The 17,367-nt window shown below is 43.6% G+C and overlaps 1 protein-coding gene across 1 annotated transcript in view; it reads right to left on the reverse strand.

Moving 5' to 3' along the window:
- The window catches only part of adgrv1 (adhesion G protein-coupled receptor V1), a 528,099-nt gene that overhangs the window by 372,369 nt on the left and 138,363 nt on the right, over positions 1-17,367 (reverse strand). Inside the window, exons 22-25 of the mRNA XM_073066702.1 lie at positions 16,177-16,347; positions 13,584-13,764; positions 6,368-6,567; positions 93-219 (exon numbers count right to left, since the gene is read on the reverse strand). Coding sequence (XP_072922803.1) covers positions 93-219; positions 6,368-6,567; positions 13,584-13,764; positions 16,177-16,347 — 679 coding nt within the window. The remainder of the gene's footprint in view (positions 1-92; positions 220-6,367; positions 6,568-13,583; positions 13,765-16,176; positions 16,348-17,367) is intronic.

A 17,367-nucleotide genomic window follows, 5' to 3' on the forward strand; every position in this document is an offset into this window, starting at 1 on the left:
GCTATTGAAAAAGAAATGTTAATTTTTTTAAGATCAAGGAAGTAGTTAAATGCTCTTTGTTACATTGCTGAAAATGTCATATTGGTCCTCACTTTTCTCTGAGTTCAATAGTACCACTTTGAAGCTGCTGGGCAGTTCTGGAACAGAATCGTCTGTGATATTTACAGTGATGTATTTATACTGCTCTCCAGGTTTGAACTGTAGAGTGCCTGATGTATCCTAGAAAACAATTTAAATGTATTAGCAGGTTAGAAATGTACAACAACATCATAATCATATGAACATTTCTCCTTCCAGTATTTATTTTTTCATTTTCCGCTCCCCCTTCCCTCTTCTTCTATTCCCCACTCTGGCTCCTAACCTCTTTTCCCCGACCTATCACCTCCCCTTGGTGCCCCTCCTCCTTCCCATTCTCCTATGATCCACTCTCCTCCCCTATCAGATTCCTTCTTCTCCAGCCCTTGACCTTTTCCAGCCTCCTGGCTTTACCTATCAAGCTTGTCCTCTTTCCCCTACTCCCACCTTTTTATTCTGGCGTCTTCTCCCTTCCTTTCCAGTCCTGAACAAGGATCTCGGAATCAAAATCAGAATCAGAATCCTGTTGATTATCACCGGCATGTCTCATGAAGCTTCATGTGTCTTCAGGCTTCTGTACCTCCCACCTGATGCTGACAGTGAGAAAAGGGCATGCCTTGGGTGCTGGAGGTCCTTAATAATAGATGCTGCCTTTCTGGGACACTGCTCCTTGAACAGCCTGAAATACCATCTGTTTATTCATCTCCATAGACTCTGTCTAACCCTCTGAATTCCTCCAGCATTGATTGTGTGTGTGTGTGTGTGTGTGTGTGTGTGTGTGTGTGTGTGTGTGTGTGTGTGTGTGTGTGTGTGTGTGTGTGTGTGTGTTGCTCGTTTTGCAGCATCTGCTGAATCTCTTCTGTGTTTATTTGAGTTTTGTTGCCTCCGTCAGCTTGAACCAGTCTAGCCATTCTCTTCTGTCCTCCCTCATTAATAAGGCATTTTTCACCCACAGAACTACCACTCGCTGGAAGACTTTCGTTTTTCTGCACCATTCTCTGCAAACTCTAGACTGTTGATTGTGAAAATCCCAGGAGATCAGCTGTTCTGAGATACTCAAATCACCGCATCTGGCACCAGCAATCATTCCACGGTCAAGGTCACTGAGATCACATTTTTTCCTCATTCTGATGTTTGGCCTGAACAACAACTGAACCTCTTGACCATGTCAACATGCTTTTATGTATTGAGTTGCTGCCACATGATTGGCTGATCAGATATTTGCATTAACAGGCAGATGTACAGGTGTACCTAATAAAGTGGCAACTGAGTATATTTCCAAGTCAGAATGGTAGGTGATTTGGAGGGGCTCCTGTTTGTTGGGGGGGGGGGCAATGTTTCCATATTCTTGTTGATTTGGGAGGCACTGATATACTGGCATGTTATATTTAGTTAGAAATATGTTGATCGGATTGTTAAAATGGCATATGGTACATTGGCATTCATTAGTCGGGCGAATGAGTTCAAGAGCCGGCAAGGTAGTGTTACAGATCTATAAAAACCCTGGTTAGACTGCACTTGGAATGTTGTGTTCAGTTCTGGTCACCTCATTTTGGGAAGGATACGGAAGCTTTAGAGAGGGTGCAAGGGATATTTACTATGACACTGCCTGGTCTAGAGGGCATGTCTAATAAAGGAACAGTAAGCTGACTGAGCTAGGGGTTTTCTCTTTGGGGTGAAGAAGGAGAAGACACTTGATAGAGATAAACAAGATAAAACGAAGTATGGATCAAGTAGACAGCCAGAGACTTTTTCCCAGGGTGGAACTAGCTAAAACTAGGGGGTATAATTTTAAGGTGATTGGAGAGAAGTATAGGTGGGAGGAATGTCAGAGATAAGTATCTTATATAGAGAATAGCAGATGTGTGGAATTAGCCTGCCAGGGGTGGTGGCTGAGACAAGTACATTAGGGGCACTTAAGAAACTCTTAGGTAAGTACATGAATGTTAGAAAATTGGAGGACTATGTAGAGAGGAAGATAGATTGATCTTAGAGTAAATTACAAGGTTGACATAACATTGTGAGCTGAAGGGCCTGAACTGTTCTATAGATCTCTATGTTCTATCCACCATGATCATTTGTTATGTCTTTGCACTGCACAGCTGCATTAAAACAAATTTCACTTCATATTAATCAGTGACAATAATAAAACTGATTGAGATTCAGATCATTTGCTGTATAGGAACTTTAAAAAAAATACCGGGATTATACATAGAAGGCAACAAATGCTATCATAAAGTGATGGTAAACTGTGATTTTTAAAAATGCCCAGTTTCATCTGAAAACAGTGAAACGAGGTTCAGTTTTTAAGGAGAAACTTGAGACATACAAATTAGAAAATGCCCATGTCCATTCACTAAGCTGCACAAATAGTTCAATATGGACAACAGCTAAGGCAATGTGAATTGGGGCGCTAATGTTTGGCCTGGCCACGGCTCATTTCATCTTCTCTTTTACACGTTCTACCAGTCTGTTGTCGCCAGTACAATCTTCTATGCAGTGGTGTGCTAGGGTAATAGCATCAACACGGGTGATGCCAACTGGCTCAATAAACTGATTAGTAAAGCTGGCTCTCTTATAGGAGTCAAACTGGACACACTGGAGGCTGTGGTAGAACAAAGGACCCTACGGAAAATCCTGGCAATTCTGGACAACATTTCTCACTCTCTGCATGCCACCTTGGCTGAACAGAGGAACCCTTTTAATAATAGACCAAGACAACTGTGCTGCTCCAAAGATCGCTATCTGAGGTCATTCTTACCCTCGGCAATTAGGCTGTATAATGAGTCAACCTATAGCCAGGGAAGTGTTGACCCAGACTGTTTGAGGTAACTCATTTTTTATTCTTTCTTACTTTTCATCTAATATCTGTATGTTAGCATATCTGTGCATTTGTAATGCTACTGTGACATTGTAATTTTCTTTGGGATCAATGAATATCTATTATCCACTTGAAAGCATGGATTTGCCTTAAAAAAAAGATGCTAATACCGGTAGTACTTAGGACAAATACTGCTGGTAATCAAATGGGACTTTTTTTTTCATTTTATTGTCTGATGAGTGAATCCATTCTTGCCTGACGGTCCAAGAATCAGCTCTATGTATATAGGTTCTGATGTCAGTTGGTGATGGCTGGGCTGCTGGCACCTGTCACTCAGCCAAATATTCGTAGCAAAAAGATGCTTATAAAAAGCCAACATGGAGAAAGGCCACTTGGCTGAGATGTCACCAGGCTCAGATCTCCAGGAAACTGTAGACTAGAAATGACTTAATACTTTGACAAAAAAAGACAATTAAGAAAATTAGTGAAGCTCATTACCATCACACAATCGCAACACTTGCACATTCCTTGCCATGAGCCGTTTGCCACAATGGATAGAGTTTCCTCTTCCATTGAAGATCATGTAAAATGCAAGGTAAGAGCCACACTTCAATGACATTGACGAGGTAGCATGCATACAATGTTCAGGTTCAAGTTCAGATTGGCGCGTCTGGCCCCAGGTCGGTGGCATTAGGACCCGGCTCGACGGTCACTCTTTACAGAAGGACTGAGCTCATGCAGCTGTTCTCCTCATACACAAGCAGAAGTGTTTCCAATATTCTGAGATTCATGTGATTATTGGACAGTACTTTATATTGGTTTCCTGCAGTGTTTCGGTGTTCTCTATCTTGCGGTCGATTGGAGGGTGGGTGATCTGTTAATTTTTGTGTAAAAGAGGGTGAGCTGGGGTTTGGTGATCCTATCACTGTTCTTTTTTACGAGTGAGGGGTTAGTGATTGTCATTGTCGCTGTTTTTTGCTGTGGGGGAGGGGGATTTTGGGGTCTGCTACTTTTGTTTCCTTTCTTTCTCATGCGGGGGTGGGGTTGATGTCTTTCATTAACATCCGTGTTCTCTCTGTATTTAGTGGCTATCTGGAGTAGACAAATATCAGAGTTGTACTGTACATGCATGCTTCAACAAAGTTAACCTTTGAAGTTCTGTTTGTCATTCAACAGTACATATGTATACCACCCAATCAGAACAACGTTCTTCGGGACCAAGGTGCACAACACAGTACATATAACTCACACACAACACATAAAGTAATATTACCATAAATAATAAGGTGCATTTACAACACAAGTAAAAAGTAAGCAATATAATACTACTGCTACGTCATGCGTGATGAGACCTGGGTGGTGACAGGGCGTTCAGTCATCTTACAGCCTGGGGGAAGAAACTGTTACCCTGTCCTAACAGTTTTTATCCTAATGTTATGGTGCCTCCTTCCTGATGGTAAGGGGTCAGAGAGATTGTTGGACAGATGGGATGGATCATTGTCAATGCTCAGGAGCTTTGCAGCTACAGCACAATGTGTATGGCTCTGGGAAATTTGTTAGTAATATGATTTGTCCAGCTAAGTAAAACTAGATAAGAAGGATCCCACCTTTACAGCACACTTGGAATATTGTGTTCAGTTCTGGTCACCTCTTTATAGAAAGACTGTGGAAGCTGCAGAGAGGGTGCAGAGGAGATTTACCAGGACTCTGCTTAGATTAGAGAGGGTGCAGAGGAGATTTACCAGGACTCTGCTTAGATTAGAGAGGGTGCAGAGGAGATTTACCAGGACTCTGCTTAGATTAGAGAGGGTGCAGAGGAGATTTACCAGGACTCTGCTTAGATAGAGAGGGTGCAGAGGAGATTTACCAGGACTCTGCTTAGGTTAGAGAGAGTGCAGAGGAGATTTACCAGGACGCTGCTTAGATTAGAGAGGGTGCAGAGGAGATTTACCAGGACTCTGCTTAGATTAGAGAGGGTGCAGAGGAGATTTACCAGGACTCTGCTTAGATTAGAGAGGGTGCAGAGGAGATTTACCAGGACTCTGCTTAGATAGAGAGGGTGCAGAGGAGATTTACCAGGACTCTGCTTAGGTTAGAGAGAGTGCAGAGGAGATTTACCAGGACGCTGCTTAGATTAGAGAGGGTGCAGAGGAGATTTACCAGGACTCTGCTTAGATTAGAGAGGGTGCAGAGGAGATTTACCAGGACTCTGCTTAGATTAGAGAGGGTGCAGAGGAGATTTACCAGGACTCTGCTTAGATTAGAGAGGGTGCAGAGGAGATTTACCAGGACTCTGCTTAGATTAGAGAGGGTGCAGTGGAGATTTACCAGGACTCTGCTTAGATTAGAGAGGGTGCAGAGGAGATTTACCAGGACGCTGCTTAGATTAGAGAGGGTGCAGAGGAGATTTACCAGGACTCTGCTTAGATTAGAGAGGGTGCAGAGGAGATTCACCAGGACTCTGCTTAGGTTAGAGAGGGTGCAGAGGAGATTTACCAGGACTCTGCTTAGATTAGAGAGAGTGCAGAGGAGATTTACCAGGACTCTGCTTAGGTTAGAGAGAGTGCAGAGGAGATTTACCAGGACTCTGCTTAGGTTAGAGAGAGTGCAGAGGAGATTTACCAGGGTGCTGCCTGGATCAGAGAGGGTGCAGAGGAGATTTACCAGGACTTTGCTTAGGTTAGAGAGAGTGCAGAGGAGATTTACCAGGACTCTGCTTAGATTAGAGAGGGTGCAGATGAGATTTACCAGGACTCTGCTTAGATTAGAGAGGGTGCAGAGGAGATTTACCAGGACTCTGCTTAGGTTAGAGAGAGTGCAGAGGAGATTTACCAGGACTCTGCTTAGATTAGAGAGGGTGCAGAGGAGATTTACCAGGACTCTGCTTAGGTTAGAGAGGGTGCAGAGGAGATTTACCAGGACTCTGCTTAGATTAGAGAGGGTGCAGAGGAGATTTACCAGGACTCTGCTTAGATAGAGAGGGTGCAGAGGAGATTTACCAGGACTCTGCTTAGGTTAGAGACATGTCTTATGAGGATAGGTTCAGCAAGCTAGGGTTTTTCTCTTTGGAGTGAAGGAGGATGGGAGATGACTTGATAAAGGTGTACAAGATAATAAGAGACATAGATCGAGTGAGCAGCCGGAGACGTTTTCCCAGGATGGAGGCCTAATTTTAAGGTAATTGGAGGATAGTATGGGGAGAATGTCAAAGGTAAGTTTTTTTTTTAAATAGAGTGTTGACTGTGTGGAACATGTTATCGGTGCTGGTGGTAGAGGCAGATACATTAGGGACATTTAAAGAAACTTAGATAGACATATGGATGAACGAAAAATGGAAAGCTATGTGGGAGGAAAGAGTTAGATTGATCTTAGAGTAGGTTAAAATGTTGGCTCAATATTTTCGGCTGAAGGGCCTGTAATGTCCGTACTATTCTATGTTTCATGTTCCAAACAAAAAATATTATTGCTTACTTGGTAATCAGATGGGCTGGCAGCTGTTAGAGGAACAGTTTGATATCCCACAACAACATTACCCAGAAGCCCCTGTGCACGGACTACGAGCAGTCTGATTGAACCGATTTCCTCCTTCACGGTAATGCTTGGCACGGAATGTGCGGGAGAGATGATTACATCTGTATCAGGTGGTGGTCCAGTAGAAAACTGCAGCAAACCTGAAAAAGATGACAGTGCATATGATGTTTCTGAAAGCTACAGGCTGTGGATGCAGTAATCTGGAGCAAAAGGACACTACTGGAGGAATTCAGAGGGTCAGGAAGCATCAGTGAAGGGAGAGGGATGGTTGGCATTTCTGGTACAGAACTGTGAGCTTTGGGCAGGTTAAGGCTTAGTTATAACATTTAAACACCAAGGACCGTTCCCATCCAGGACATGCCCACTTTTCGTTACTATCATCGCGAAGGAGCTACAGGAGCCTGAAGACCCAAACACCCATGCTCAGCATTTAAAGAACAGCTTCTTTCCCTCTGCTATTGGATTTCAGAATGGTCCATGAACCCATCAACACTACCTCATTATTCTTCTTTTGCACTACTTATTTATTTTACAGTAATTGTTTTGTATGTTGTACTGTACTGCCAACACAAAACAAATTTCATAACATACAATATGCCAGCAGTAATAAACCTGATTCTGACTCTAATGTTTAAATAAATTTTTTTATTTTACTTAGAGATACAGCACAGAATAGGTCATTCCGGCCCTTTGAGCTGCACTGCACCACGACCCCGACAACTCCAATTTACCCCAACCTAGATCATGGGACAATTTTCAATGACCAATTAACCTACCCAGTACGTCTTTGGACTGACAGAGGAAACCAGGGTACCCAGCAAAAAGCCACACATTCCACAGGGAGGATTGAACTTTGAATTCTGACCACGAGCTGCAATAGTGTTGTGCTAACAGCTACACTACAGTGGAAACATACACTCAGTGGCCACTTTATTAGGTACAGGAGGTACCTAATATACAATTCATATTGTAGGTTACAGTTTATTAGTTCCAGTAATTTAGGTTAGATGTGTTACCATTTTCTGGGAAGGGAAACAAATTGACTGATATTAGAGATATCCCCTTCTCCCAGGATCTACTCTCCTCTCATAAAAAATTCCTTCGTCTCCAGCTCTTTGCCATTTCCATTTATCACCTCCCAGCCTCCCCCACCCACCTGGTCTCACCTATCACCTTCGAGCTTGTCCTCCTTTCTTGCCCCCCCCACCTTCTTATTCTGACATCTTTTCCCTTCCTCTCCAGTCCTGATAAAAGCCTTGGCCTGAAACATCAGATGTTTATTCCTCTCCATAGATGCTGCCTGACCTGCTGAGTTCCTCCTGCATTTTGTCTGTGTTGCTTTGGGTTTCCAGCATCTGCAGAATCTGTTGTTTATGATAATGGTGATTTGCTTAAGACAAGTGGTGAAAACAACTAAGACAAAGAAGAATGTGAGATGAAGAATTTGATGTTTATATATCCTTCCTATGGAATGCGTGGCTTTCCTCTCAGTGCTCTGGTTTCCTCTCAGAAGCTACAAAACTTGGGCATCAATACTTCCCTTTGCAACTGTATCCTCAATTCCCTAACCAGAAGACTACAATCTTTGCGGATTGGTAATAAATCTCCATCTCACTGACAGTCAACATTCTGGCACCTCAATGAAGTGTGCTTAACCCACTGCTCTACTCTCTCTATGGTGTTAAGATGTTCGTCTAGTGAACTGAAGGTCACTACTTCGAACCTTGGCTGAGGCTGCGCGTGTGTCCTTGAGCAAGGCACCTAACCACACATTGCTCTGCGACAACACCGGTGCCAAACTGTATGGGTCCTAATGCCCTTCCCTTGGACAACATCGGTTGCGTGGAGAGGGGAGACCTTGCCCAACCTTGCAGCTTGGGCAACTGCCGGTCTCCCATAAAAAAAACTTGCCCAGGTTTGCGCCCTGGAAACTTCCCAAGGCGTAAATCCATGGTCTATCGAGACTAACGGAGGCCTACATTATTACACCACTACTCTCTCTACACACATGAATGTGTGGCTAAGCATAGCTCAAATGCCATCTCTAAATTTGCTGATGATACAACCATTAATGGCAGAATCTCAAATAGCAGCAAGAGGGCGTACAAGGGAAAGGTATACCAGCTTGTTGAATGCTGTCATAGCAACAACCTTGCACTCAACATTAGTAAGACCAAAGAGCTGACTGTGGACTTCAGGAAGGATAAGACAAAGGAGCACATACCAATCCTCAGAGAGGGATCAAAGAGGAGAAAGTGAGCGATTTCAAGCTCCTGGGTGTCGAGATCTCTGAGGATCTAACCAGGTCCCAACATATCAATGCAGCTATAAAGAAGGCAAGACCGTGGCTATACTTCATTAGGAGTTTGAGGAGATTTGGTTTGTCAGCTAAAATGCTTGAAAAATTCTACAGATGTACTGTGGAAAGCATTCTGACTGGCTCCATCACTGTCGGTATTTGGGTGGGGGAGGGGCGGTGTGGAGCTACTGCACAGGATTGAAGTAAGTTGCAGAAAGTTGTAAAATTAGTCAGCTCCATCATGAGTACTAGCATCCATAGGTGGTGCCTCAGGAAGGCAGTATCGACCATTAAGGGCCCCCACCGCACAGGACATGCCCTCTTCTCATTGTTACCATCAGAATGGAGGTACAGGAGCCTGAAAGCACACAATCAGTGATTCAGTAACAGCTTCTTCCCCTCTGCCATCCGATTTCTGAATGGACATTGAACTCGTGAACACTACCTCACTACTTTATTTCTGTTTTTGCACTACTTATTTTAACTATTTAATATACATATATATACTTATCGTAATTCAGTTTTTTTCTATATTTATTATGTATAGCATTGTACTGCTGCCACAAAGTTAACAAGTTTCACTACATAATCCGGTGATATTAAACCTAATTCTGATTCTGACAATCCAAAGACATAGCAGTTATTGTAAATTGTCCTGTGATAGGCTAGGGTTAAATTGGTAGGTTGCTGTGGCATGGTTTGAAGGGCCAGAAGGGCCTTTGCATGCTGTATCTCTGGTTCAAAAGCCTGTTGGTTAAGGGGTAATAATTGTTCCTGGACCAGTGCATATGAGTCCTGAGGCTCCTGTAACTTCTTCCTGATGGCAGCAGTGAGCGTGGCCTGGTTGGTGGGGGTCCTTGATGATGGATGCTGCTTTCCTGTGAGATCACTCATAACATTCATAAACTTAACCTTCAAGAAATGTTCATAACCTAAATAGGCTGTGGCTGCAAACCCTATTGCCAGGTAACTGAGAGTACCCCAGCTGCTATCAATTGCCTCTCAAATGCCTGATTGAATGCATAGGATGAGCATAAATAGGGCAGTCATATTTTGGGCAGGAACTGCCCAAAAGAGTCAGTATCATAATTTAATCAAAGCTGTTCTACGGCAACTATTTTGACATATACATTCAGTCCCACTTTATTAGGTACGTCCTTTTGCTGTTCCAGCCTGTCCACATCAAGGTTCATCATGTTGTGCATTTGGAGATGTTCTTCTGCACACCACTGTTGTAACGCGTGGTTACTTGAGTTACTGTCGACTCCCTGTCAACTTGAACCAGTCGCCGTTCTCCTCTGTCCTCCCTTATTAACTGGGCAGCTTCACCCACAGAACTGCAACTTACTGAACATCATTTTTTGTCTTATGCACTTTTCTCTGTAAACTCCAGAGACCGTTGTGTGTGAAAATCTCAGATGTACTGGCATTAGAAAAGGTCCAGAGGAGTTTCATGAGAATTATTCCAGGAATGAAAGGTTTAATGTATAAGGAGCATTTGATGGCACACTGAAGTTTAGAAGAACGAGGGGGAACCACAATGAAACCTATGGAGTATTAAAAGGATGAGATAGAGTGGATATGGAGAGGATGTCTCCTACAGTAGTTGAGTCTAGGACCAGGGGGCACCGGTTCAGAATAGAGGGATGTCCATTTAGACTGAGATGAAGAGGAATGTCTTTGGACAGAGAGTGTTGAATTTGTGGAATTCATTGCCACAGATGGCTGTGGAGGCAAAGTTTTTTGGTATATTTAATCAAAAGTTGCTAAGTTCTTGATTAACAACACACACAAAATGTAGGAGGATCTCAACATCTATGGAAAAGAGCTGCAACAGAACTGGAAAAAAGGATGAGAAGTTAGAGCAAGAAGTTAGGGGGAGGAGATGAAGAAGTACAAGGTAGTAGATGATAGGTGAAATGAGGAGAGGGGTAGGGGTGGAATAAAGAGCTGAAAAGCTGATAGGTGAAAGAGATAAAGGGCTGGGTAAAGGAGAATCCTCTGTCTTCACCGGATCTACTCTCAGGATGAGGCTTTTCATTCCAGAACTAATAAGATGTTGTTGCTCTTCAAAGGCCTTTCTTTCCTCCACCATCAACAAGAACACTGCCTTCACTCACATCTCTTCCATTTCATGCACGTCTGCCCTCACCCAATCATCCTGCCACCCCACCAGAGATACGGATCCTCTTGTCCTCACCTACCACCTCAGTAGCCTCCCCGTTCAGCACATAATTCTCCATAACTTTTGCCATCTCCAAAGGGATCCCACCACCAAGCACATCTTTCCCTCCCCTCCCTCAACCAGCCCCCCCCCCCACTTTCCACTTTCTGTGGGGATCGCTCCTTATGTGAATATCTTGTTCATTCGTCCCTCCCCATTGATCCCTCCTGGCACTTACCCTTGCAAGCAGAACAAGTACTTCACCTGCCCCTACACTACCATCCAGGGCCCTAAACACTCCTTCCAGGTGAGGGGACACTTCACCTGTGAGTCTGTTGGGGTCATCTACTGTATCCCGTGCTCCCAATGTGGCCTTCTGTATATTGGTGAGACCCGGTGTAGATTAGGATCTCCCAGTGGTCACCCATTTTAATTCTTCTTCCCATTCCCATTCCAATATATCAGTCCATGGCCTCCTCTACTGTCACAATAGGCCACACTCAGGATGGAGGAACAACACCTAATATTCCATCTGGGCAGCCTCCAGTCTGATGGCAAGAACACTGATTTCCAGAACTTCCAATATTTAACCCACCCCCTTCACCATTCCACTTCGAGGACGAGGACAAGATTTCAGGACACTTGGAGACTAATGATAAAATAAGTCAGAGTCAGCAAGGTTTCTGTGAAAGAAAATCTTGGTTAACTAATCTGTTAAAATACTTCGAGAAATTAACAAGCATGGTGGATAAAGGAGAGGCAGTGGTTGTCATTTACTTAGGTTTTCAGAAGGCATTTGATAAGGTACCTCACATGATGCTGCTTAACAAGATAATATCCCATGGTGTTACATGAAATATACTGGCATGGATAGAGGAATGGCTGACAGCCAGGAGGCAGCAAGTGGGAATAAAGAGGGCTTTTATTGGTTGGTTGCCAGTGACTAGAGGTGTTCCTCAGGGGTCAGTATTGGGACCGCTACTTTTCACATTGTTTGTAAGTGATATAGACAGTGAAATTGATGGCTTTGTGGCAAAGTTTGTGGATGATACAAAGATAGGTGGAGGGATAGGTAGTGCTGAGGAGGCAATGTGATTGCAGCAGGAATTATTGGAAGAATGGGCAAAAAAGTGGCAGATGGAATATAATGTTGGAAAATATATAATAATGCATTTTGTTAAAAGGAACAATAGTGCAGACTATTGCCTAAATGGGGAGAAGGTTCAAACATCAGAGGTGCTGAGGGACTTGGGCGTCCTCGTGCAAGACTCCCAGAAGATTAATTTACAGGTTGCGTGGTAAGGAAGGCAAATGCAATGTTGGCATTTATTTCAAGTCTATAGAATACAAAAGCAAGAAAAGAATATAATGCTGAAGCTTTATAAGACACTAGTCAGGCTGCACTTGGAGTATTGTCAACAGTTTTGGGTCCCATATCTCAGAAAGGACGTACTGTCATTGGAGAGAGTCCAGAGGAGGTTCATGAGGATAATTTTGGGAATGAAGGGGTTAACACATGAGACGTGTTTGATCACCTTGGCCCTGTACTCAGTGGAATTTAGAAGAATGCGTGGGGATCTCATTGAAATCTACGAAATGTTGAAAGGAGAGGATGTTTCCTCTGGTGGGGCTATCCAGCCTCAAAATTGAGGGGTGACCTTTTAGAACAGAGGAAAGGAGGAATTATTTTAGCCAAAGAGTGGTGAATCTGTGGAATGCTCTGCCACAGACTGCGGTGGAGGCCAAGTCCATGGGTATATTCAAGGCAGAAGTTGATAGGTTGCTGATTGGTCGGGGCAACAAGGGATATGGTGAGAGGGCAGGTGAATAGGATTGAATGGGATCCGGAATCAGCCATTGTGAAATGGTGGAGCGACTCTGTGGGCTGAATGGCCTAACTCTGCTTCAATCTCATATGATCTTATGGTCTTCCTGTTTCCCTCTCTCACCTCATCTCCTTACCTGCCCATCACCTCCCTCTGGTGCTCCTCCCTCTTCCCATTCTTCCATGGTCTTCTACCCTCTCCTATCAGATTGCCTCTTCTTCAGCCCTTTATCTCTTTCACCTATCAGCTTTCCAGCTCTTTACTTCACCCCTCCCCCTCTCCTGGTTTGACCTATCACCTGCCACCTTGTACTTCCTCCCCCGACTTTCTTGCTCTAACCTCTCATCTCTTTTTCCAGTCCTGATGAAGGGTCTCAGCTCGAAACATCGACTGTTTACTCTAATCCATAGATGGCCTGCTGAGCTCCTTCAGCATTTTTGTGTGTTGCTTGGATTTCCAGCAACTGCAGATTTTCTCTTGATTAGTGGGGGTATCAATGGTGATGGGGAGAAGGCAAGAGAATGGGGTTGGGAGGGATAAAAATCAGCCATGATGGAACGATGGAACAGACTCAATGGGCTGACTGACCTAATTCTACTTCTATGTCTTATGCTCTTATGAGATCAGCAGTTTCTGAGATACTCAAACCAACCCTTCTACCACCAACAATCATTCCACGGTCAAAGTCACTTAGATCACTTTCTTCACCATTCTGATGTTTGAGCACCTCTTGACCATGTCTGCATGCTTTTATGCACTGAATTGCCGTCATGTGATTGGCTGATTAGATATTTGCATTAATGAGAAGTACAGGTGTACCTAATAAAGTGGCCACTGAGTGTATCATGAACAGTTTAACATAATTACCATATGGATGATCACTGGCTTTTATTACGACTTGTGTGCTTGCTTTCTCCTGGTCAATACTGGCCCCACTGGTTGGAGTTGAGCCGACTTTTCCATCTCCAGATATCGCGGAAACCAGGGAAATTCTGAAGTGCTCAGCAGTCTCAGGTAAATTATCGTCTAGAACGTGCACATTCAAAACCTTCAAGAGAACAGAATCACCACAATCAATAATCAATGATCAGAAATAATGTGGTTATAACTGGTCAACTACTTTTGAACATCAGCCGTTGACTACTTCTAGAAATGGTAATATTTCTTTATTTTATTTATATTTGGAGATACACTGCAGAACAGTCCCTTCCAGCCCAACAAGCCGCACCATATACCAACCCTCCTGATTTAACCCTGGCCTAATCACAGGACAATTTACAATGACCAATTGACCTAGTAACTGGTACATCTTTGGACTGTGGAAGGAAACCAGAGTACCTGGAGGAAACCCATGTGTATCATAGGGAGGACATGAAATCATCTCCTTACTGATGGCGCTAAAATTGAACTCTGAACTCCAACCCCTCGGGTTAACAGCGCACACTAACCACTACACTACCATGGTGCCCTTACTAAACACAAGAGATTCTGCAGACACTGGAAATCTTCAGCAACACCCAAAATTCTGGAGTAACTGAGCAGGATCAAATAGTAAAAAAATCACGAACTATGTTATGATTTAAACAGTGAAATCATGAAATAAATAAAGTAATTTATATTGCATAGGATAAATCGAGCTGCTCTTGTATTCCTGATAGGAACTGATCTACAGATTCTGTGAGTTTCCATAATCGTCCATAGACTCTGAACATGGACCGTTCAAATAAAACCAATCTAATCTAGAGACTGGCAAGTCAAATCAAGTCACGTTTAATATCATTCAGCTGTATATATGTATACCACTAATCGAAACCACGTTCCTCTAGAACAAGGTGCACAACACAGTATGTATAACTCACACTCATAACACAATGTAATATCACCACAAATAAATTAAGAAATAATAAAATATATTCTAGAAGATCGACATTCAGCATAAGATGCATTTGTGACACAAGTTAACAAGTAATAGTATTATGCTACTGGTGCTTCATACGTGATTAGACCTGGGTGGTGGCTGGGAGTTCCGTAGTCTCATGACAAAGAGGAAGAAGCTGTTTCTCATCCTTTCGGTCCTTGTCCTAGTGCTGTGTTACCTTCTGCCTGATGGCAGGAGATCAATAAGATTGCTGGAGGGATGGGAAGGACTCTGCATACACAGTGCTCCCGATAAATATCTGTAATGGGTGGAAGAGAGACCCAATGATCCTCTCAGTAGTCCTCACAACGTTTTGCAGGGACTTGCGGTCAGTTACCTTACAATTCCCATACCAGACAGTTATGCAGCTGGTCAGGACACTCTCAATAGTGCTCCTGTAAAAACTGGTTAAAATGGGAAAGGGGAGGAGCCTCCCTCATCTCAGTCTCCTCAGGAAATGGGGCCGCTGCTGTGTTTTCTGAACCAAAGTGGTGTTGAGAGACTAGATGAGATTGTCCATTATGTGCACTCGCAGAAACTTGGTGCTCCTAAGTCTCTCCACGGCGGACCTGTGTGTGTGCAGTGAGTAATAGTCAGCCTGCACCTACCTACAGTCCACAATCACCCCTTCGGTCGAGTCCACGTTGAGATGCAAGTTGTTGTGCTCATGCCATTCCACCATCCGCTCTACCTCCTCTCTGTAAGCCGATTTGTCGTCGTTGATTAAGCTAACTACTGTTGTCTTCGGCAAACTTGATGATTCGGTTTAGAACTGGATCTAGCAATGCTGTCATGCATCAGCAGTGTAAACAGCAGTGGGCTGAGCTTGCAGCCCTGGGGAGTGCCAGAGCTCAGCCTAACGGTGTTAGAGATGTTTCTGCCAACTTGGGACTGACTGTGGCCTTTCTGTCAAGTCGTCCAGGATTCAGTTGCAGAGAAAGTGTTGAAATCCATCATGGGCAGTTTACCCATCAGCTCGTGAGGGACGAACACTGAGCTAAAGTCAACAAACAACATCCTGGAGTTTGAGGCACCATTTTCCAAGTGGGGCAGGACGGAGTGGAGTGCAAGTCTATGGCATCATCAGTGGACCGACTTGAGCAATAAGCAAATTGGAAAGGGTACAATGTAGCAGGAAGATTGGGATTTAATGTGATCCATAAACCTCTGCACAAAGCACTACATTATTGTTGAGGTCAGTGCCACTGGACTGACAGATACTGTCATCCTTCTAGGCACCAGGATGATAGTGGCTGCCTTGAAGCCTGAGACAGTGCACTTCCCCAGATAGATGTCTGTTAGAAACTCAGTTAACTGTGCAGCAGGAAGCAGAGTTGCCGTTTAACAACCTCATGTGCCACCAGACAAATGCCCTGGCATTACTGTGGTCACTGAAAAAAATCCCCAACAACAGGCATGCATTTTAAATTAGAAATTCAATATAATACGACATTAAAAACTAAAGCTCACACCATCTGCTGGTGGTCAGAACCGTTTACACCCCTGCATTCAACTTTCTTCCGCAGTTAGATTTCTACTTACCTCAGAGTTTTGCTGGGGAGCAAAAGTGATGGTACCAGTGGAGTTGACAAAATCATTCACATCACTGCTGTCAAATTCAATCTGTGTGATATTGTAATTCACAAAGACAAAGTCCAAGGCTCCTCTTGTTCTTTCTACAACACATGAAATTGTAGATCCCTCAGCAGCCATCTGCAAGAAAATAAACAAAAGATTTGCTGGTAAACTGCACAAAGTCATGCAGGTTGCTCACTGTGAAGGAAACAGCTGCAATTTCTATTCAAGAAGAAATGAGTAAATACAGGACAATTAGAAAAATAAGAAGTAGACATTTAGCCCTAAAGGTGAAACGTGTGACTGACAAGTCCAAGAGTCTAGACCTGAAAGTCTAACCATGATGGACGAATCTGAGGGCCAAGGCTGAAGTTGAAGATTAACCCAATTTAAGTGCTGAGCCAGATTAAAAAGTTTAAAGCGTCAAGGCCAAGGGCGAAGTTCAAATTGGTGTTCAGCTGACTACTCTGAGGCTTTACTCACTTCGGTACTGAACTGACTCTGCAACTGAGGCCTGCAGCCATCGTCACTCGGCTCGGCATTGAACTAGCTCCGTGGCTGTAGCCTGTAGCCGTTGGCGTCCTAGACCTGCTACTTCATGGAACTGGATCCATGACAGTGGACTCATTCTCAGTGACTCTATGGGTCACATTCCCCTTTACACTTCTGTACAGGAAATGACGTTGAACAATCTTGAATACAGCAGGTGTTGCTGGAACTTCAGCTTCAGATTCAGATTTATTTATCACACGTGTGTCAAAACATACAGTGAAATCTGTCGTTTGCGTTAAATACCATCACACCCAAGGATGTTCTGGGGGCCAGCCTGCAAACATTGCCACACATTCAAGCATCAACATAGCTTGGTCAGGAGAACAGCACAAACATCAATAATAATGACAGAACTAAGCAATACCCTTTTCCCCTCCCTCCCACTCAAACGGGTATGAATACAAATAATTATATCCATGGGGAAAAGATCTTCAAAGAGAAACATGAGGAGAGTATGGGAGTGACTACATATCTAAAAACAGACTGGGAGAAATTGTTGTTGGACATTGAAAAGCATTGTGACGGAGTATTGTAGTACTGAAGCTTATGGGAAATAAAAGGTAAATACAGTGGATTCTGGTAAATTGGACTATAGGTTAATCAGGG

This window comes from Hemitrygon akajei, chromosome 2 (assembly GCF_048418815.1).
Source record: "Hemitrygon akajei chromosome 2, sHemAka1.3, whole genome shotgun sequence".
In the NCBI taxonomy this organism is placed as follows: domain Eukaryota; kingdom Metazoa; phylum Chordata; class Chondrichthyes; order Myliobatiformes; family Dasyatidae; genus Hemitrygon; species Hemitrygon akajei.